The 23,379-nt window shown below is 43.4% G+C and overlaps 1 protein-coding gene across 2 annotated transcripts in view; it reads left to right on the top strand.

Moving 5' to 3' along the window:
* The first annotated feature begins 15,983 nt into the window (after positions 1-15,983).
* The window catches only part of LOC147905950 (SNF2 domain-containing protein / helicase domain-containing protein / F-box family protein), a 41,610-nt gene continuing 34,214 nt past the window's right edge, over positions 15,984-23,379 (top strand). For both annotated transcript variants that reach the window (XM_087375815.1, XM_087375807.1), the window contains exons 1-3: positions 15,984-17,088; positions 17,223-19,760; positions 19,865-20,078. In XM_087375815.1, the coding sequence (XP_087231941.1) occupies positions 16,142-17,088; positions 17,223-19,760; positions 19,865-20,078 (3,699 nt within the window). In that variant the 5' untranslated portion in view covers positions 15,984-16,141. The remainder of the gene's footprint in view (positions 17,089-17,222; positions 19,761-19,864; positions 20,079-23,379) is intronic.

Raw genomic sequence — 23,379 nt, 5'->3', positions numbered from 1 at the left:
CTGCTCCGGTTCAGCCTTGAGCCTCTCCTGGATGGCGCATCCCCAGCCTTGGCCTGCTTGTTGGTGGCTTCCTTCCCGTGGCAGTGTGGTCTTCCAGGCTGGTCTTTTGCACCCTTCTCCCTCTCCGTGGAGTAGAAAGCGTTTGGGTTGGGGGTGTTCGGGCATTTGGAGGTGTCGAGCCACTTGTGGCATGGGGCCTTGCACTTCTTCGGAGGGGAGTATCTTCGGCTTCAGCCGTCTCCCTTGCCCTGGCGGTCCTCCACATTTGCACCTTCACAGCAGCAGCAGGTTCATCTTTCAGGAAGCGTCTCTCCCTTCCCGGTGGCATTTCTTTGGCGGGAGGAGGTTTGCCCTGCACTCTCCTGCTCTTCCGGAGTTGGAGTTCTCCTCGCAGCTTTGCCCTGGCGACATCGGCCATGGCCATCCCCCAGCCGTCCAGTTCGTGCCTCCCCGTGGTGGTGGTTGTGTTGCCCTCGTCCCATCAGCATCTCCTGGTCACGAGTGGTGCACTGGAGTTGGAAAGACCTGGCCCTTGGACAACGACCCAGAGGGGTCGCGTCGGCTGGTGGCCTCCTTGCTTGGGTCTCCAAGCTTCTCAAGACTCAGAGTTTTTCTCGAAGATCCTTTTTCCACAGGGCGGCGGCCCTTGACTCTTTCCTCAGGGATCCCTTCTCCTTTGGCTCTACTTCTTCTTGTCGTACCAGGAGGCTCCCCATGTGGGTTGAGGCCTGCAGGTGCGTGGAGCGGGCTACTGGAGTGCGGACTCGCCCCCCGTCAGGTGGTGGTTGCTCATGCTGGCAGGTCTCTTCCTATTGGCACCCTCGGGCGGGCACGATGGTCGGGAGCTCAGCGGAGGAGGGATCCATACATGCTTGGATTACGAGTATCTCCAGGATTCACTTCATCAGGGATTATTGGTCGGCCTCGATTGCTCGATGTTGACTCAGAGGAGTCATATCAGTTGATGGTTCACTGTCTCGAAGACTTTCTAGTACTTCCAGGATTCACTTCATCAGGGATCCGTAGCTTTTTTGGTTTCGTGGTTTACTGGTTTTCAGAAGACCCAGACTAGGGCTTTTGTTTTGACAGCATTTTGTAACAGTTTTATGCTTAGCCCTGTGTGGCTTGTAGTTTCGCAGGTGGGAGTTATCCCTGTGCTCCAGCATTGCTGTTGAGTCTCTTGTATTCCTTGTCTCGAAGTAATATAATTAGCCCTTCTTTTTGTGAAAAAAAATGATCAACTTGGTTTATCTAATTTGACCTTGAATCTATCGAAGCATGATCGATCGGACATCCCTGAGGAGGTTGTAGCCCTATTGAAAGAAAAGCCATGGAAGACTATCAGGAGACAAGGCAAGGTGCTAGCTTAAGTGTTTGAACATGAAGGGCAGCTCCAACTTCTAGTGAGCGATCCTTGCTAAAAATCTTGAGACTAAGTCTGAGAAGGAGATCAAACCAAGGGATTCATAAAGTGAGGCTAAAGGAAGTGATTTGCCTTCTCTCCTAGTACAACACCAAGTGCAGGAAGAAGATCTACATGATGCTAATCACAAAAAACGTATGGATTAAGAAAAATCTAATGCAAAGAAGCCTCTTATTAAAGCGAGGTCAAAAGGTAACTCTTCATCCATGCATGGTGCTACAAGCATCTTAAAGAGGTGATGAGAAATTTGGGGGGGAAATAGAACTAATTTCATTTTTTAAGGATGCATATAAAGCATTCTCCCAATCTTAATCAAAGTAGGAGGATCAGGTGTCAAATGTAGTTACTTGCAGTTGACTAGGTGTTGTTGCCCTTATTGCCACCCCATGCACCACCACTGTGACCACACCTCTTGACACAAGATGATTGGGATGGGCTTCATTACCTATTACATAATCCCATAAATTATTGGCAACCAAGAGATTCTGCATCATAAAACTCTAGAGAGTAAAGTTGGTGCCATCCAACCTATTCTTCTAGGCAAGAAATCGCCAATGTCACATTGAGTGCAATGTTATGATAAAGGGAAAAAGAAATCCTAGCCCCTTATTACATAACATTGGCCACTTGGGGTGACTTAGCCTATTCATTTGATGAGATAGATCACAGAAGGGTGCCCCCTTAGCCCCCTCGTGCTTGCTATTGGTACACATCCAATCTTGTCTAGTCTAGATAAGCTAGTGGAGGATGGTGAAGTTGTAGGTCTTACACTTCTCGCCAGAGGGAAAATGGTTGTCCAAGCCTTAGTATATGATTCTTTTATGTTTTTTAAGGCACAAAGAGATGAGTCCAAAATGTTATGGTTAATTGGGATGCTTTTGCAATTGTTATCAGAAGGCTTATGCATTAATCTGCTCTAATAAGATGTATCGAGACCAATTTTCTAGGTTTTGTTTGTAATGGGTAGGTTATCCAAAGGGTCTATATCACACATCACATGGACTATACAATTGGAGTTGATGTTGATTCACAGAATTTGCTAGCATGGATTAATGACAAGTTTGTGTACTAAAAACCTTAGGGTTGGTGGCCCGTGCATATTCGCCTCAAAGTAGCACAATAGTATGATCATTTTTTCATTGCCTTTATTGCCATGGACTGTAAAAGCTTTGTATAAGATATAATAACCCATTTGATTTATGCCATGGAAAAAGCAAGCAATAAGCTAGGGCAGACATGGATTTCCTAAGAACATGTTACTACTCTAAAGAGGAGTGGAAGGGCGACCTTATTAGATGTTCCATTACATGTGGTCATGGTCTTCACTCCAAGATATGTGTGAATCTCAAGATCCATGGGTGCCAATGGCTAAAGCACTCATAGAGGAGGTTTTACTTGTGGATGGTAATCCCAAGATTGATAGTACGTGGTGGGATGTAGTGAATGCTTCCCAATAACTTCAAGTGTTAGCTTCACCTCTCCTTTCTCATTTGATGATTCCATGGAAGGAGGGGTTGGAATATACTAAATGGAAGCCCTCTGATTAATGGTTGTATTTGAATTCCACGATAGGTGACATGCTGGCTACTTTCTAAAGTGGCTTAAAAAATTAATTGAGAGGCCACAATTCAATCAAATGGATTGTTGGGGTTAGTGAGAATATGGGATGCTTTGTTGCCCTATGGAGGTGTATTATTATTGTTTTAAGAAATGGGACAATCCTTACAGCTTTCTTGTGGCTTCGCACAGTTATGGGAGAAAGTGAGGGTGGCCCTTACATCATTTGGTGAGATTCTTCAAGTGGAGAACCAGCAATCTTGATTAGATTTGGCATTTCAAAAGCCTTAGGCCATAGTCTAGCATATAACAAGTCAAGTTGTACCATATGATAGTGAAAGAGAAGCATATGCTCACTTAGAAAACTAATCAGTATTGCACACCGAGAAGAGGAGGGCCTAGTGAAAGGAAGGACTTTTCAAGAGCTGGCACTCTAACATTCCATATCAAGGGAAGGTGTTTATCTAGCACATGCTAGTGGGAGGCCTACCCATGGGAGACTAATCATGAAAGCAATGGATTGGTCCTTGTAATCATGTGTTTTGTACTACATGCTTGGAAACTTCTATGTCTCTTTCCATTTCATGTGTGATGGTAATGAAGGTGCGAAATTTCATTTCTCAGATATGGAAGCTATTGACCAATAGGGCCATCATGGTTTAAAATTGGGTTTTTGGCAAGATTCTACATGGGCTAGATAATCCATAATATTTGTTCTTCTTTCATTTCTTCCAATGAATAGGTTTGTGGTATATTTGGTTAATCAAGAATGCTTTCATATTTGATGTAAAAGTTGGTATTGAAGCTCACATAGATTGTAGCAAAGGGCTACTATTATGGCAAGTCTCTTCATTAAGGTTAACACATCTAGTGGAGAATGACATGGCTATTTATTGGATGAGTGTACTTTGAGCTAGCATAGTGGTTCAAAGTAATCAGGGAGGGAAATCTTGGACATAAAATGGCAGCCATGTGGCCATATGTAAAATACTTTTATTTGGAGAGAGGAGAGAGAGAGAGAGAGAGAGAGAGAGAGAGAGAGAGAGAGAGAGAGAGAGAGAGAGAGAGGGAGAGGGAGAGGGGGGGGAGAGAGAGAGAGAGAGAGAGAGAGAGAGAGAGAGAGAGAGAGAGAGAGAGAGAGAGAGAGAGAGAGAGAGAGAGAGAGAGAGAGAGAGAGCGTGGGGGGAGAGAGAAGGGGGGGGAGGAAGTTGCATTTGATCTTTTAGGAGAGGGAGAGGGAGACGTGGAGAGAGAGAGAGAGAGAGAGAGAGAGAGAGAGAGAGAGAGAGAGAGAGAGAGAGAGAGAGAGAGAGAGAGAGAGAGAGAGAGAGAGAGAGAGAAGGGGTGGGGGAGGAAGTTGCATTTGATCTTCTAAGATACAATTCCTATTAAAGAAAGACAAAATAGCTAGTGTGTTGCCTTTTTCTCAATATAGTGAATGATATTTGGAGCTAAAAAGGCCTAGATCTTATGGCACACAGGCCAAGATATCCTCAGCTTGTGTCCATCACACTCTCGGATGAGGTGATTTTATTTTAGCAACTACGGTTTGGTGCCTTTTTGAATGTGTGATACTGAACAGGGAGGAGAAATTCTCCCTTGCAAAGGGAGACAAGATGGTTGACTAGAAAGGAAATACTTCACATTCATTGGAGCCCATCTACGGGAGTGAGAAGTTTTCATCCACAAACATAATGAGACAACATCAAAGCATGATCAACTTGGTTTATCCAATTTGACCTTGAATCTATTGAAGCATGATCAATCGGACATCCCTGAGGAGGTTATAGCCCTATTGAAAGAAAAGCCATGGAAGACTATCGGGAGAAAAGGCAAGGTGCTAGCTTAAGTGTTTGAACATGAAGGGCAGCTCCAACTTTTAGTGAGCCATCCCTGCCAAAAATCCTGAGACTAAAGTCTAAGAAGAAGACCAAACCAAGGGATTCTCCAAGTGAGGCTAAAGGAAGCGATTTGCCATCTCTCCTAGTACAAGAGCAAGCGCAAGAAGAAGATCTACATGAAGCTAATCATAGAAAGCGCATGGATTAAGAAAAATCTAATGCAAAGAATCCTCTTATTAAAGCGAGGTCGAAAGGTAACTCTTCGTCCATGCAGGGTGTTACAAGAATCTCAAAGAGGTGATGAGAAATTTGGCGGGAAACTAGAACTAATTTCATTTTTTAAGGATGCATATAAAGCATTCTCCCAATCTTAATCAAAGTAGGAGCATCAGGTGGAGTTTTTTATACTAGTGTGTCTGCTCTATCATGGAATGTAAGGGGTTGGTGATAAGATGAAACAAAAATTTTGTTTGTTGGTTATCAAGGAGAGGGTGTATGACATTGTCCTACTACAAGAGTTAGTTATCAAGGAGAGGGGGTATGACATTGTCCTACTACAAGAGTTGAAAAAGATTAAACAAAAAGTTTGTATGTTGGTTATCAAGGAGAGGGGGTATGACATTGTCCTATTACAAGAGTTGAAATGTGGTGAGGATGATGGGCTATGGCTTGTGTTGCATCAACTAGATTTTAATATCTTTGTGAATTGAATTGCTCATGGTAGGGGGGGTGTTGCCATTCTAGTGTTTGGGTGTCTTACAATGCAAAAGCTGTTTGGGGATGAGTAAGGGTACTTTGTTGTTCTTATGGTCAAGATTTAGGACTTCGGGTTTAGAGTTGCAAGTGTTTGTGCTCCAATTCCCCGACTGGGAGAGGTTCCTATTGGTTGAATGAGAGATCATTTGGTTGTAGGTGGGTGACTAGAACATGACGGTGGCATGCAAGGATCAGTTGCACCTGAGTAGGGGTATCTCTAGTATAGAGTTGGATTTTTTGGAGAGTTGTGATTGGATAGGGGTGGTAAACTATTTTGAATTGGACCTTGAGGGCTTAATTGGTTATTTGTGGGATAATAAGAGAAAAGGTTCTAATTTTCATGCAAGTCGAATTGATTGGTTCTACACTTCAAAAAAGGGATGGTGGATGATGATCCCCATGGGTGGGGAATATATTTGAGTTTTGGCATATCTAATCATTTACCTATGTTATGGAAAATTTCTTTGCCATTCACCATCCTGACACAAGATGATTGGGATGGGCTTCATTACCTATGACATAATCCCATAAATTATTGGCAGTTTTTAAGGCAGAAAGATATGTCCAAAATGTTAGGGTTAATTGGGATGCTTTTGCAGTTGTCATTAGTAGGCTTATGCATTAATCTGCTCTTGCTAAAAACACAGTACATTGATTGGCCCCAAATCAGCTGGTGCCCCTTGCGGTATTTCTTTATTATTTATTGCACTGAAAACAGATGACTACGAGCCTTGTAGGCATTCAAAACATAGCCATGGATATTCCTTTCAAATTTAACAAGAGTTTTGTGGAGCTATCATATGTAGATGGAAGGAATGTGGTATTGGCATTATGGATCTGTGTGAGAAGTGGGATGTAGTAATCAAAGGGGTGGGTTGATTTAGCTTGCAAGTGGGATACCTAGAATTAAATAATTTTCTCTAAGGGGGAGGGCTTGGCTCAGATTACAGAGGCTTGTAGGAAGCCCTATATGTTTCTCCTTATGATGCAATCACCTTGACCTTGTTGGCTGAGATGGAGAAAGTCTTACAGCTTGTTGAGCTTGAGAAAGCTATATAAGCAAGAATCAAAAGCAGGCAAACATGGTTGGCTTTGGGGGATCTACACTTCTAAGTTGTTTTTTGATGTGTTAAGAAGAGAAAGTCACTAGATGGAGTAATGCATCAAAAGGGTACTCTTGTGTTTTGATTTTGGCACGTTGCTAAAGTTTTCTTGTCGAATTGGGGGAGATGGTTGTTCTACGAGTATGTAGGAACGATCATGGAGAGAAAATGTCAGGGAGGTGCTATCTGAGATAAATTCTAGGGTCTTTAAAGTTCAACTATAGAGTTTAGCAAGGGCTTTTAAGGTCTTTTAAGTTCTACTATAGAGTTTAAGAAGGGTTTTTTATGGAGAAAGAATTGTGAGAATGACAAGTTGCATAATCCTGATGGTTTGATTGTTGAGGTTTTTGTTGCCTTTGGAAGACCATTAAAAATGATTTAGTGGCAATGGCTAATGATGTTGTTAGGAAGAAAATTATATTTGAGGATGTCAGCATAGGTTTGGACTGGTGTTTGGAAGGATGGTATGTTGGCTATTTGGGAATCCTATAGCAGTTCTTTGCTTCAATGGGGGGGGTGGGCAGCTATGAGCTTCAATAATTTGTGAGGTAAGGGTGCCCCTTAGCACCCTTGTTGCTTGCCCTAGGTACTATTACCCTAATTATTTTTTTGCAAATGATAATGTGGCCTTTTTAGAGGAGAGTCAAGAAAATACAATCGACCTTTGCACTATCTCAAAGAAGTTTTGTGCAGCCTCAGGGTTGGAATGTAGCTTATTCCAAATCTTTTACAATCAAAATTAATCAAGGTCCCCTTCCTGAGTGGTTTGCTGAGTTGCAAGTCAATTGGATTCAAAGAGGTTTGGTGGTCAGATACTTGGGCTCCCCCTATTGGCTTAGGCCTAACTCTTGGACAGTGTTTTGGCTAGTTCAAGGATTGGATTAGGCAAAAGTTCTGGGCTTGGTATGGAGCCTTTATGGGCTAGAATGCCCGTGTTCTCATTGTCCAACATGTATTGGCTCCTTCCGCTACTTATTTGGCCTCGTTTTAGAATTTCAAAAGGTCACATTGGATTGAGATTGAGAGGATTTTGCGTGCCTTCTTATGGGTTGAAGAGGGGTAGATAACAATTTCACTATATTCCATGCGATGCTCCCAAAGTTCCTAAGTTGAAAGTTGGCTTGGGGGTACCAGATGTTGGCCTAAGAAATGTTTCTTTGCTCTGCAAGCAACCCCTCCTGTCTTTTTGAATGAAATGCTCCTTGGGTAGATGTTATTAAATTGTTTATTGAGAATGGGAAAGCACGAGGTATAGGCACTTGATAGGGTCTAACAGTTTTGCTCTTAGTTTCCTATGAAAGTGGTGTGGTCTTATATAATTGTCGGTCTGTGGCTATTTGATTTCTAGAAAGGGAGACTTGGATTACATGGTGATGCTAGCCATCATGAAAATTTGTGGTGGAGCTGGGTGTCTCAACTGAAAATAAACCTCTAGTTTTAGATTTGATTGGGGCTCGGAATTTGCAGAAGAAAGGAGTCTATACTTGGCTTTAGTTATGGGATGTATGAGCTGCTTCTTGGAAATTTCTGTCGGAAATCATGATTGCTTAACAACTAACAACAATGAGGTAGCTTTACTTGCTTTGGTCATGACCTGGGTGCCATCTAACTAGCCCTATAATTATGTTACTATGTGTGATTGGAGGGTTAACCATTGGTGCATTGGAAAGAGATCAAGTATGAGGAAACTCTCTTCGAGATTGGTGTATAGATGACTCTTGGAGAAGCATTGTCTGGTGACCGATCTTAATGAGAAGGGGAGGCTAAGACGTAGTCAAGGTTGGTGTCTTGATTGCTTCAAGAATGTCTGGAAGGGTTGCTGTGCTGGAAAGGCAAGCCTCTTGTTGTGGAAAGTATTACATATGTCGCTTCCTCTAAAGGGTAAACTATCCAAGTGGATGGTGATAAATCCAAGAAGTCCATTTTGTGGGATTTCCTATGAAGAAACACCTGTGTTGGTCTTGCCCAGTGATTCATGCGGTTTGGAAAATAGTGGAGGGAACTATTAAGGAGATAGGTAAAATGGTGCAGCATTCTCTGAAGTTGAGATGCTGATCTGTGCTCATTGAGGACCAACCCGGTTTCCTATCAACCTTGGCTACTTGCTAGTCCTATCTCAGGTCCTCCATTTTCTTATCGGGTTAGGAAATTTGCAACTCTCTCAACTTAGGAGATCGAGATCTCTTGGGAAAAAACAAGAACAACTATTGATGATTAACATTGCTAGTGGATATATGTACACACTAGCACCTGTGCTTTTCACTTTAGTATTGTTCTTGGTTGGTTAGCTCTTGATTGCCTTCGTAGTGTAGGCTCGGGCACTTTGCCCTTTTAGTTAGCCAATTTTTGTATCCATGTCTTTTTTGGAGGGTGATCTCCCCCTTAATATAAGTGAACATGTTAAAACAAAGAAAAAGAAAGAAGAAAGTAACAAACCAATTTCACTTGGCATGAAGCCATTACTTGGGTTGCCATATTTAATAGTTCTAAATACAAAAATGATATATATATATATATATATATATATATATATATATATATCAATTAATCAATCAAATCTATAATAAATAAATAAGAGCCCCTCTTAAGGCCATAAGGAGGGGATTGGTGCTTTGGGGGGGGGGGGAGAGAGAGAGAGAGAGAGAGAGAGAGGGAGGGAGGGAGGGAAGGAGGGAGGGAGGGAGGGAGGGAGGGGGAGAGAGAGAGAGAGAGAGAGAGAGAGAGAGAGAGAGAGAGAGAGAGAGAGAGAGAGGGCATGGATTAGGTGGGAATCTAGACACCCTACTGAAATAGGTTAGAGGTGTATTGCTAGGGTTTGACTTTGACCAAGAATACAATAGGGTCCGTTGGGATTTTATCCTAGCAATTTTGGACAAATTGGGATTTGGTATAAAGGATTTTGCACGAATGGTGAAAACATTGTTTGGTAATGCAGCTGCGGTGCTTTGCTTAAATAGTGGGGTGGTAGGAAGGCTTGATTAGAGGATATATGTTCAGTAGGGGTGTTCCCTCTCTCCGTTGCTATTTGCTATATAAATTGTTCCCTTAATTCAGTTGACTAAGGAAGAAGGAGCCAATGGGGAGATTAGAGGGGTGACCCTTCCTTCAAGTAATCAATTTTGCCCCTAGCTTTTTGCTAATGATATGGTGGCTTTGTCTTTGGAGGAACAAGGGAGAGTGAAGAATCTATGTGATGTTTTGGAAAAGTTTTGTTTGCCATCTGGGTCTTTAGCTGAGATAAATGCGTAGTGATTGTGGGGTGTTGCCTGACTAGTTGGCGCAAATGTTGATTAAGTGGCTGCAGAGAGGGGTGGTGGTTCAATTTTTAGGGGTCTTGCCTGACTGGTTGTGTCAAATGTTGATGAAGTGGCTGCAAAGAGGGGTGGTGGTCCAATATTTAGGAGCCCCATTGGGGATGGGGCTTACCCTAAGACACATATTTGATTGGTCTAAAAAAATATTTGGATTAAGGTGCAGGCATGGTATGGTGTTACAATGGGTTGGAATGCTCGGGCGTTGATTGTCAAGCATGTGCTTTTTGCTATGACGATGTAGTTGGCCTCTATTTGGCAGTTTCGACAGAGTCATTAGGCTATATTGAAAAGTGTTGGGATGTGTGTGATCAAGGGCTTGCTAGGTGCATGTGTGCATCCACTAGTAGTCATATGGTTTGTGTGTGTGTGAGAAGAGGCACACTTAGTGCCTTAGGCCATGACACAGGTGATGATGTAATGCAAAGGCCCCCACATGGGGTGGTGCCTATGATTGTGGAGCTCCTATGAGTTAGGAGTTACCTCCTTTGATGTAGGAGAGGTGCCATTGATTTAGACCACCTTCTCTCCCATTCTATAAAAGAGAGGACTTCCTCTCAACTCAATGGAACATTTTGCCATTTGGTTCCCACACTCTCTTCCATGATGTCCTCCTTCACTCCTAATTTCTAACATTTGGTATCAGAGCCTCCTTGAGTCCCTAGCCCATTATAGCTTCAATATGACACCTCATCATCTTCTTCTCCACCCTCCACCTTCTTCATTTTTGCCCTCTTTCTCTATAGATTTTGCTTAGCTCCGTTCTCCTCCATTAAGCGACCATTCCCAGATCCCTCTGAGCTGAAGTATCCTCTCTTGGGGTGCATCTTCGACACCAAGCATTCTTTGAAATTTTGCTTTGTTTGCCCATGCCAACACGATCTCGGCTCATGGAACTTTTAAGCAATTCCGCCCATAGACGCGATATTTTGTCAATTCCTCTGAGCTGCAAGTGGGCAACACTATGAGCTTGCTGTTGATGAAATTTGAGCTCAAATGCTTGCTGGAAAAGGAGAAACAAGCAAAAGACTAGTCGAAGAAGGCGCTACTGCCATGAGCAATGCTGTGCATTTTTTGGGCAATCCTCCTAGGTGGACAATCTTTTGTATAAGGTCTTCAAATGCACATTAAAAGCTCTCTCAGTTATGCTCTATAGAGCTTGAATCAAGCCCTCCAAATTACTCCTTTTTTTACTCTTCAGTTTTGGGCATTTTTTATTGTTGAATGCTTGATGCAAGCTTGGAGATGACTTATTGACAGAAAATTATTGGTTAATAATGCCTAGCTCTTGTTCATCTTCCAATGCTTCATATGTGAAAGCAAAGAAGAAGAAATAAGCACCTAGATATGTCAATATAAAACTTGTGAAGGAAAAGTCACATAAACCATATTATTATTTTGATGCAAAAAGTTTAGGATTTTCGGATTTTATGGCTTGCAATATGCACTTGTATGGTTGAGACTCATAAGCCATTTGTAAGAGAGCAAACACTACCTAAACATAAAGGTAAGACCCTCTCATGGCCAACTTTAAGATAGACAAGTTTAATGGCCAAGGTTTTCACACTTGGCAAATGAAAATCAAATTCGTGCTTATGAAACAGAATTTGTGGGACTTGGTCAAGTAATCCACCACAACCAAAGGTAAAGGGAAGGCAAGTGACTCTTCTTCAACTACACCTACAAATGCTAAAAGGCTAGAGAAAGCTTATGCAATTATTGCATTAGGTTTGGGAGATGATTATGTGCATCATATTTCAGATTTGGAATCCCCTTTGGCCTGGCATAAGTTAGACGTGTTATTTGGTGCTAGCTCTCATACTTCTAAGTTGAATTTGAAAACTAAGTTCTTTGAACTTAAGATGGATGGAGACAATGTTGCAGCTCATGTTAATACTTTGAGGAGTATTATGACACAATTGGCCTCAATCAACTCTCTAGTTATTGAAGATGATGCTATGGTTGTGCTCTTGAAGAGTATGACTCAAGACTATGATTATGTTGTGACTACCTTGAAGAATCTTCCCCAACCCACACTGGAGGGCATCATCAGTGCTCTACAAGAGGAAGAGAGAAAGAACACTTCAAGAATGGGTGAAGTGCACACTCAAGCACTTGTAGTAAAGTTTTCATTAAAGAGCAAGTACAAGGCATGCAAGCATTGTGGAAAGACCAATCATCTTGAAAAAAATTGCTACAAGATCCATCCTTGCACTTATTGTGCCAAGAACAATCATTCAGAGAAGTTTTGCAATGAGAAGAAGAAAAACATGGCAAATTTGGTTGAAGAGAGAACTCCATCAACAAATGAAGAATCAAACTTTGTGATAGAAGATAAAGACTATGCCTTTTGAGCACTTTGTCTTTTGAACTTTATTTATCATCACTTGGCTAATTTTTGAGGTTCTCTGCCTGGAATAGTACTCCAAAAAGAATATTATGTGTTTTGTCTTTTGTAAATCACCTTTGGTCAGCATATGATGTAGGCCATGTGATATGTCTTTGGTCTATCCCATTTTTGTCAACCTTGACCCTTGGGCACCTTTGCTAGCATGAGATCCTAGCCATAGATTTATCCTTGACCACCATGAGATGGCACGAGAAACTATGTGACTAGATGTATTGTTGACATAGCATCAGGCAAACCCTTGAGGGGGGGCATGTTGGGATGTGTGTGATCAAGGGCTTGCTAGGTGCATGTGTGCTTCCACTAGCAATCATATGGTTTGTGTGTGTGTGAGTGTAGAAGAGGCACACTTAGTGCCATAGGCCATGACACACGTGATGATGTAATGCAAAGGCCCCCACGTGGGGTGGTGCCTATGATTATGGAGTTCCTATGATTTAGGAGTTACCTCCTTTGATGTAGGAGAGGTGTTATTGATTTAGGCCACCCTCTCTCCCATTCTATAAAAGAGAGGACTTCCTCTCAACTCAATGGAACATTTTGCCATTTGGTTCCCACACTCTCTTCCATGATGTCCTCCTTCACTCCCACTTTCCAACAAAAAGATGCTATGGGGTTTCATTTAGGCTAAGGAGGGGGATAAGAGGAGGTGGCATTGGGACGCAATGGAGGCAACCAAAAATAATGGAGGATTGGGGCTCCCGGATATTAATAAAAAGAATGTTGCTTTGATCAATACATGGATACTGAAAGTGTTTGAAAGACATGCTCCTTGGGTGGAGTGCTTTAAATGGTTCTTAGAGGGGGGGGAGGGTAGAGGTGTGTAAGTGTGGAAGTATTTGAGCTGGTATGATAAATTATGTTCCTAGTTTCATGTGAAAATTCAAGGTTTTGACCCGTTGGTTGGAATGGTTGATGCTTAGAAAAGCTGTGGTAGTTTGATGAAGTGGAAGAGACAGGCGGGGTTGTGGGAAGATGCTAGTTTGCATGAGGGGGTTTGGTGGTGCTAGGCAGTGACCTTTCAAGATAAAGCTTTGGCTTGGATGGATTTGTAGGTGGCTTGATCTCTCCATAAGAAAGATAATAAGTATTGGCTGCATCTACGGGACATGAGGAGGGCGAATTAGAGGTCAGTTAGGGCATTGAGGGATCAATTTGAGTTGTCTGATAGAGAGATAGAGTTGGTCTTTAGAGTGATTCATAATGTCCCGGATGGGTGCCCTTCCAATGGTAGCCCGTGTTTAGATTGGAGTGGGCATTGGGAGGTACTTGTTCAAGGAAGCTTATTGCTAGAATGGTGTATGGAAACCTCATGGAAGAGTAGGAGGTTATAAGTCTGAGTGGAAGAGGTGTACTGATTTGTGGAAAGGTTAACACGATGGCAAGGCAAGCTTCTTTCTTTGGAAGGTTTTGCACAATTGGTTGCCTGTGTGGGGTAGAATGCCCAAATGTTTTAAGCTAAATCCAATGTGAGCGGAGTGTAGAGAGTGGCATTCATTTGCTATGGGCTTGCAGTGTGTCAAGGAAAGTGTGGTGTGGGGTGGTAGCGGTGATTTGGAAGGTTAGTCTAATGGGTAAATTTTCCTTAAGAACTAATTGAAGATGGTGTTAGGAGATACTCATGGGTTTCCTTTGATGCTTGCGGCATGTTGGTAGCATATTCGTGTTGCGTCCATCTGGAATGAGGCGAGAATGGGGTTGGGGTTGGTTATAGAGAGTTTGCAGTCTTGAGCTTGGTGAAGTAGATGCTGTTGGAAGAGAGACTCTCTCGTGGGAAGTTGTTTGTGTGATTTGGGAAGATATGATGTATGAGGGTTGATGTCTTGGGGGTTAGGTTTTTGTTGGTTGTATTGAGCCTTTCTGCCTAGCCAACCCATTTAAGTTGGCCAGTTTTATATCTTTTTCCCTTTTATGTACATAATAAAAGTCGGTATGTTAGCCATTCTAAACTTTATAAGCTTAGACAAGCAATTAGTTAGGAAAGTTTTGGGGATAAGCTAGTTCCAATTCTCTACAAAAGTAGTCCTCTAGAAAGAGAATGCTAGTAAACAGAGCAAGTAACCATCCTATTATAAAGGAAAAGCTTCAGGTGCTAGAGTGAAACAAATGCTGCACTTTTTGTTTCGTGACATGTGAGGGCAATTTACACTTAGATGCTTGTTGGACTAATCATCTTTCGCTTCTGCTTGCAAAATTGTAGCAAGCACATGGTGGTGCGCCGCAAGGAAGAAAGGAAAAGATCGAACTAGATGAAGATCGAAATGCGTGGTAGGAGGTAATGAGTTAGAGCCCCACCAAACTTGCGTAGTAATTTTTTGGGATAAAAGAAATCCTCTGCCCGGGCAATTGGGCGGGGGGTCTTGCCCACCTAAAGTTGGGCATGGGCCTAAAAATACGGGACCAATTGGATGCCACCGTGTGGCTCTTTGCAATAGATTTTTGGGATGGGCGACCCGCCAGTGTGTAAACAGCCTTAGGACGGGTTCACACCAACCGCCCGCCCACCCACAAGGGTCGTGGTCACATGTGGACCAATAGAGAGCGGGGGCCCAGACTCTCCAAAAATTTTCATTCAACGGGAGGAGACCACCCATCTAGTTGGGCGGGTGGATTTTTTCATGCGAAGCACATTGATAGAATTTGAACCCACGATGTGTGACAGAGATTTTATCCATTCAACCACTCCACCAATGGTCTTTGAGTGACATTGAATGCGATGAGATTTGTTATACTTTGTCTGTCGAGTGGTGTGAACCACACACCCGACTGTCCGCCTCTCTGACTACTTGGGCGGGCGGATGGTGTGAACCCGCCCTTAGATAGACTCTCCATGGCGAGATGCCAAATAGATAAATATAAATATAAAAATAAATAAGCAAATAAATGAATATATAAAAATCTCTCAAGGGATCCGTAGCTCTAATGTTGTGATTTGTTGTGATACCTCTACTTGACTTAATGAAATGCATTGTAACAAGGTAAATTAATTCAATGGGCCTGTCCTATAGGCAGTTTTTAATTTAATGTGGTTGATTTTTGGATGTGCAGTGGAAAAAGAGCGCAGAAACCTTAGTGAGAGAGAGAATACGAGGGTAGTATGGAGGACTCGAGTGAAACTCAAGAAAAGTAAGGTGTTTTGAGGAAAGTATGAAAGACTGGAGTGAAACTCGAGAAGATTCTAAATCCCAATTTCATTGCCAAGACCTATCCTTCCAGGACAGGCCAAAAAGTTTCTAATCAAGATGATGACAAGCAGTTGGCCTCCAAAGTTGGAAATGGAACTTTGCCATTTAGAGTAAAATAAAAAAAAAAAGAGGGCAAAATAGGGAAGCTGACGTAGGATTTGAAAAGCGTGGGGGGAAAGCAAAAAATAACGGGAAAATCCCAGAATACGTACTAAATATTAAAAAAAATAAATTGTATTAGCTACGGACTCGGGAGTCGGGGAGGACGAGGTAACGTTAAAAAGCCGCGCTGTAAAAAAAAGAGTGGAAAAAATATAAAAGAAAAATATAAAACGATTATTCGTTTTCTGTTTTCATTTCCTCCCTTCTACTTCTTCTTCTTCTTCTTCTTCATCGTCTTCTTGTTTTCTTTTGTTCTGTTTTTGTTGCAGTTGAAGCTCTTGGCTATGGCGTCCTCCTTCTTCATATGCTCCTCTTTAGCCTTCGCAGACCTGGCTATGGCTCCCCTCTCCTTCCCTTGACTCCCCTGGCTATGTCTTTTCCTCCCCTGCCTCTTCCATGGCCGACCTTCGCCCCGAATCCCCTTCCCTCTCCCATGATTTCAAGCTCTGTGGCTTCCTCCCCCTCGTCGTATCCGTCCTTGAGCCTCCCAAGCCTCACTTCGCTTCGGACTCCTCCCTTACCGTGAATCCCCGATTGGGCCACGACCCCCCCTGCGCTGCCGCGACCTCTTCCGACTCGCAAGTCGCTGCAAATGTGGGTCGCGAGCAGCCCTGCAGTTCGCTCGTAGCCGCAGGAAAGACACCTAGCGCAAAATACGATTTTTGCTTCGAGAGTGCATTCTATTGTCGTCGGCGGCAATACGCCAACTCTCGAAGCCTATCCCGGTCAGAGGCAGAGCCCTTGGAAGGTCTCGTTGGGGCCGAATGTTGGCTCACGGGGGAAGGTGCTGAGGTTAAATTTCATACAAGCGGAGGCTTTGTGCTCAGTCCTATTGTTTCTGCTAGAAGCGAAAACACGCCGAAAGCTGAAAGGCATGGAGACAATTCGAATTTTGGCACGCCTCCTTCTGCAGGCCGCCGAGGCATGTCTGGAATTGAAGAGTCTAGGGAATCGTCGGGGGAAATTTGCGGAGATCTTAGCCATGCATTCACTAAGAACGGAGGTAATTGCAGCGCCAACGCTAAACTTGAACGCACGCTTCCTACTCCGGATGCGAATTCCACTATTGGCGCAGCGACTCCATCTTTACAGACAAGGACCTCAAGTAAGAAACGGAGAATAACGGGTTATGGGGACGGCGGTGGCCAGATCTTGAATAATTTGCAGGTTATGACCGTGCGAAACGGGGTAAAAGTTAAAGGGCATGTCGTCCGGGTTGCTCGCAGGGCGGCTGACGTGCGTGCTGTGGTTGTACTGGATTTGTATCTGCCATCCTTTTTGTGGTCAGGTCGGAACTATTGGACGCCGAGTCCCGCGTTTACTTCAATTCTGAACCATCTCAGGTACTTCTTTTGCCCTCTTTTTAATCGTGTGAAGTTTGATTAGTCTTACTAAATTCCCAGTGTTTCTTTCTCTTTTCTTTGTGAGGTGTTTGCCATCCCATGTAGACAGTTTCCTGTTATATTTTATTTTACAGCTGCGATTGGGAGAGCAGAAGAAAGTGCCTTAAGCATGAGAGTCGAAAGCTTGAGTCCGCAGATTGTGATGATATCTGGCATTTGGGAGACTGTCAGGTTCTCGGTTGTGACATGCATAGTGAAACTTCAGAAGCAACTAGACAGGCAAAGTTTGACATGTATGCTATTTTCAAGTCACTTCCATCCCTTAGCAGGGAAGAAAAGGTCTTTAGCTCAGCAATCGCTTCCAAAAATGGGGAAGAGCCTTCTTTTCCTGGGATCTGGGACATGCCCAATGAAGTCCTGACTTCTATCTTTATCAGGCTTTCACCGAAAGATCTTCAAAGCATGGCAGCTACATGTAAGCATACACGGGAGGTAGCGTTGTGTATCATGCCATGCATGCACTTGAAGCTTTTTCCTCACCAACAGGCAGCAGTAGGTTGGATGCTGCAGCGGGAGCTGCATCCCGTAACCCTTGTCCATCCTCTTTATAAAGATCTGCGGACAGAGGATGGCTTTCATTTTTATCTCAACTGTTTGTCTGGTGAACTCTCTCCAGAAGCACCTCCTTGTATCACAGATTTCAGGGGGGGTCTTTTTTGTGATGAGCCGGGTCTAGGAAAGACCGTGACTGCACTTTCTCTAATTTTGAAGACACAGGGTACACTGGCAACACCTCCAGCCGGGACACATGTAAATTGGTGTGAACATAGGTCTGGAGACAGGTATGGATACTATGAAGTAAGCTCTCATCGGGTTGGTTCTGTGCTAAAACGATGCATGGAACTAAAAGCCAAACACAACAGGATTGATGGCACTCCACCATCCTCTCAGTCATCTTCTCATTCCCTTGCAGCAGCTACACAAAGCTTGCCAGGGCGAAAGAGACAGAGAGAATTCTCTGAAACTACACTGGACGGTAGGTCAACAAGGCATCGCTTGCCAGAACTGGGTCTTGGGACTAGAGCTTCAAACAGTTTGAAACGGAAGTTGCTTGAAGCATATGAAGGATTGCTTGTGGATGAGGGCTCTTCTGCTCCTGGTTCTGGGATTTCAGTGAAGGACAACTATGAGTTCAAGGATTCTAATCAGGCAAATCTGTATGCACATGATGTTTGGGTCCAGTGCGATTCTTGTAGCAAATGGCGGAAGATAAAGGACGGGGTTAAAGCCCCTGAGGAAGGGCTTGCTTGGTTTTGCAACATGAACAAAGACCCTATGCGTCAAAGCTGTTCAGATCCGGAAGAAAATTGGGAATGTGGACTCATATCATCCTTGCCAGGATTCTACAAAGCAGGATGTGCCTCTGGTCTTGAGCAAAACATAATTCACTTTGCAAACGTGCTGAAGGATTGTGCATCTTTGAGGGACAGAGAGACAAATAGAGCTTTGACATGGCTTGTAAATTTGAGCTCCGAAAAACTGATAAAAATGTCTGGTGCAGGTGTTTCAGTCCCTCCATCACTACACGAGTTTACTGCTTGGGAGGACCAACACCGATATGAAAGTTTATTCCTAAAATTTGGCTTGATTCGGAAAAGGGAGGGTAAAGGATTGAAAAAATGGTGCTATCCTCCATTCCTGGATGGTCTGATATTCGATCTAGCTGCTTTGAGGGAAGCACTCAACAGGCCATTGGACGTTGTTAGGTTATATCTTTCTAGGGCAACTCTTATCGTTGTGCCACCAAATCTCGTGGAACATTGGAGGAATCAAATTTCAAGGCACACTAAACCTGGTCAGTTGCGTGTCTGTGTCTGGAATGACCCCAAAAAGGCTCCAAAGGTTCAAGAGCTTGCATGGAATTTTGATATTGTAATCACAACATTTTCACGGTTAAGCTCTGAGTGGAGTTATAAAGAAAGCAGTGTTCTGATGTGTGTGCACTGGCTGCGGATAATGCTGGATGAAGGGCATACTCTGGGAGCAAGCCTTAGTCTCACAAATAAGTTGCAGATGGCCATGTCTATGCATGCATCTCGGAGATGGGTGCTTACTGGCACGCCAACGCCTCATACACCAAACAGCCAGGTGGCGCACCTGCAGCCAATGCTCAAATTTCTTCATGAGCCTGTTTATGGAGGAAGCCAAAGATTATGGGAAAGCGGCATTCTGAAACCATTTGAGGTTGGACTTGAAGAGGGGCGTGTCCGTCTGCTGCAACTTTTGCAAAGGTGTATGATCAGTGCTCGGAAATCTGATCTTTGCACAATCCCACCATGTGTACGCAAGATCACTCTGCTTGATTTTACACCAAAACATGCAGAAAGCTATAATGAGCTAGTAGAGACAGTTCGGCGAAATATTCTAATGGCAGATTGGAATGATCCATCACATGTGGAATCACTTCTGAATCCAAAACAATGGAAGTTCCGAAGTACCACCATCAGGAATGTTAGACTCTCTTGTTGTGTTGCTGGTCACATTAAAGTTGAAAATGCAGGAGAAGATATCCGAGAAACCATGGACATGTTAGCTGAAGAAGGCATGGACTCTCTATCTTTAGAGTTTGCCGTGATAAAAAATGCACTGCTTGTTGGAGGCACGTGTAACAGGTAACACAATTGTAAATGGTTGGTCTTTGGATTTGGAAAGCCAGGTCTCGCTTTCAAATCATGCATTTGTTCTGGCTTTTATACGCATATGGTGCTGTTCACAGGTGTGGCGAGTGGTGTAGACTACCGATAGTTACTCCTTGCAAACATTTGCTTTGCTTGGACTGTGTAGCCCTTGATCGGGAGAGATGCACCTTGCAAGGCTGTGGAAGCCCTTACAAAATGCAGAGCCCAGAAGACTTGACTCGACCTGAGAATCCAAACCCTAAATGGCCTGTTCCACAGGATCTCATTGAATTGCAACCTTCATATGTGCAGGTACTGCCCCTGGCCCTCTCCCTGGAATCTAACAGTGTATTGTTCTGGAAGGCGAGGTGAGAGAGGGGGAGTCTACAGGTGAGGGTGAGAGATTTAAGGCAGGAGGTAGAGGGAACAACAATAGTGTGTAGATTTGGAAACGAGCATAACATACTAAGCTCATTTATCTGCTCTGTAAAAAAATTGCCCAAACCATACCACAAATCCAGAGCCCTAGACTCAAATGCAGTGACCCCATGGCATCCATGTCCTCCATGTTTCCAGGTTCTTGATCATTAGGAATTTCCACTAGCATGCTGAGCTTGCCTGTCTCCTTGGTCTTGATTTTGCAACTGCCCTTTGCTCAGGTGTCCACTTCCCCCTCACATGGGTGCTTTGATTCTTTTGCCAACTTTATTAAGTTTTAAAAAAACTTTTCTGTATTTCCATCAATTTCAGTGCATAGCTTCCTCTTTTCGTAAGGCTCTGCTACTCCTTGTTCCAGCTCATCACTTTTGTGCCCTTTTATTTGGCAGAGATCCACAAGAGTGGTATATTCAGGAATGTAGCTGCTGTAATGGAATTTCTGCCACTTTTTTTTTCTTAATGGTAAAAGACCATTCCTCCTTTTAATAGAATTTGCCTCCATCATTTCTGATTTTAAAGAAAGTGAAACCTCCTTGCACCCTCCAATCTAGGGATTTTCCTCTAATTTGGGGGAATCTTAGGCTACAGCCCTGGGAAGTATCTCTATAACTTCCCTCTATCTGAAACCTCATGTACAAACAGAGAGAGTTTGCAAATTAAGATACAAGTGGTGACCATGGAATGCTTAAAGTCTGCTTGAGTGATGGTTTCCGAAGGATTCCATCAAGTGTCTCCTGCAATCGTGGGTATAAAACTCCAGAGTGCCTATTTGATCTTTACCTCATCCTCCTCTGGATGGAGATTGAGAGGGCGTAAGGCTCCAACGACATCATCGCCTAGCTGCTCCAATATCTCTTCAGTGACAACACAGAAGCTCAATGGCACATATGGCCCAAACAAGTAGCACACATGACAACAAAAATTAAGAAGACAAACACCTTTTTGGATGCTCTTGTAATGAGCACCTGGGACATATTTCTGAGACAATGAGAAGAGAGTTGCACTTCAATGCTTCACTGACAGCATAGAAGCCTCAATGGCACATACATCCAAGACCAGTAGCACACATGACAACAAAAGTATTAACAGTTGAGAAGAGAAAGGCCTTTTTTGATGCTCTTGTAAGGAGCACCTCGGACAGATTTCCAAGACAAGGAGAAGAGAGTAGCGTTTCAACGCTGAGATGAGCTTCAAGTTTGCAGTGCATCCCAGAGGAGTGACAGCCAAAAGGCCTGCAAGAGGCAACACAAGCTAGCAGACATAAGATTCAACACAGCTTTAGATACTTGGTTAGTGGCCAAGCTATCAAATGAACCCACAGCTTTGAGCATTTCCAATGAGCTACAACATTGCCTTCAGACCAAGCTGAAGGCGAGTTGACAATAGAGGCACAAGCAAGTCCTTTGACAAGTAGTCTAGCCCTCCAGTGCTGACATTGGATGAGAGCAGGAACCTGGGCTAGAAGAGGCATGGGTTTGACAGAAGCTGTGTGAACAAAGGAGAGGACTGCCACATGGGCTGATCCTAGAGAAGAAAAGAGGGCTGCCATGTGGGCAGCAAACAGGCTGCCACGTGGGCAGCATGGACAGACTATAGGGATGGCAGAAGGGCAGCCACGTGGACTGCTGTGCAGGCCATCAAACTGTATGCCCTGGTAAGGCTAGTACATGCCTTAGCAATGACCCCCTTCGTTTTGCAGATGAGCTGGTAAAGACCCAGCAGAAAGGTACCATAGTTGCCAGGCGTTTCAGAAACGGCAGGTATGAAATAGGTTTCATACGAATGAATTATGAAACGGGTTTCGTAAAATGTATGAAACGGCGTTCGGACATTGAAAATATGCATATTTATACCTAGGATATGCATTATGTCATACACAAAAACGTGCAAATAAAGATTGTAAGTGATTCCATACATGATACAAAAAACATACTGATCATATATAATACAAAAACCATACTGAATCGTGATTATATACAAAAAGCATACTGATCATATATGAAGATTGTTATTGACTCCATAGATGAATAACTACAAAAAACATACTGTTCATATATGAAGATTGTTACTGATTCCATAATACATACATGGATAACAGTCAATAACTACTAAAAGGAGATTACATATGAAGCACAAAAATGAAACCAGAGTCATCAATGATCCATCATCCTCGGAACATCCCGAGTCCTACAGTCTACTGTCCTGAAGGCTTGCTTCTACTGTCTACAAATATCCCAAGTCCTACTGTCCTAGTACTACTGTCATGTAGTCTACGTACCTACAAAAATAAAATCCAAACATCATGAGTCCTGACTCCTACTGTCCTACTGTCTTACAAGTGACAAATCAAAAGTGAGAAAGTCAAGCCTCATTATCATCCTGCTCCTCATCCGCATCCATGTCCTCATCATCCTCTTTGTCACTGCTACTGGCACTCCCAGAGACACTTGAAAGGTGCATGCGAAGTTATTGCACTTGCTGCCTGGGATTGGGTGAGGTGATATGGAGCTGTGATCTCCTCATACAGCATGGTGTAGATATCCCTCTCCCTGGTGGAATATCGGGTATCTGCTTGCACTTGTGATGTTGATGTTGGGATTCACCTGCCGGGGCTCAGTGGGATAGTCCGTTTGCTCAGATTGTAGTGGCAAAAGACTAACCTCTCCAAGTGCACCGTGGATATTCTGCTCCTTTCTTCGTATGGAGTAATGGCCCGGAGCTACAATCTTGTGAGAGAACTCACATTGCTATGCGTCTCTGAAACAAAACAAGATAAGACCTTCTCAGTGGCAGCTTGCAATCGCTGAGCTATAAACACATGTTCTGAACTAATAAGAAAGTATTGCATGTAGTGTTAAGGATTACCAAGTGGGGTGGCTCAATTCCATATTTGAAACTGGTGCCAGCTGAGTTTCCTCTCGCATTGCGCGATCCAAAAACACCGCTTCGGTTGCGAAAAAGAAATTGCTCAGCCTTCACCTTCAAGAGTAGATCATCATCTCCCAAAATCTTGCTCATATAAGCTAACCATCCATCAGTGTCCACATATTGCTGCTTGTTTCTCCATAGAGGATGAAGGATATGAGCAATGTTTTGGATTGGCCTATTAAACCAATCCCAACGTGCGTTCCAAATCTCCTTAAGGTCGTGAACCCTTTTAAGAAATCATTAATCA

Source organism: Dipteris shenzhenensis, chromosome 1 (assembly GCF_047967505.1).
Source record: "Dipteris shenzhenensis isolate YYH24624 ecotype China chromosome 1, Dip_SZ_1.0, whole genome shotgun sequence".
Classification (NCBI taxonomy): domain Eukaryota; kingdom Viridiplantae; phylum Streptophyta; class Polypodiopsida; order Gleicheniales; family Dipteridaceae; genus Dipteris; species Dipteris shenzhenensis.
The sequence above is the reverse complement of the archived record's forward strand: the minus strand, read 5'-3'. Positions and strand labels throughout refer to the sequence as shown.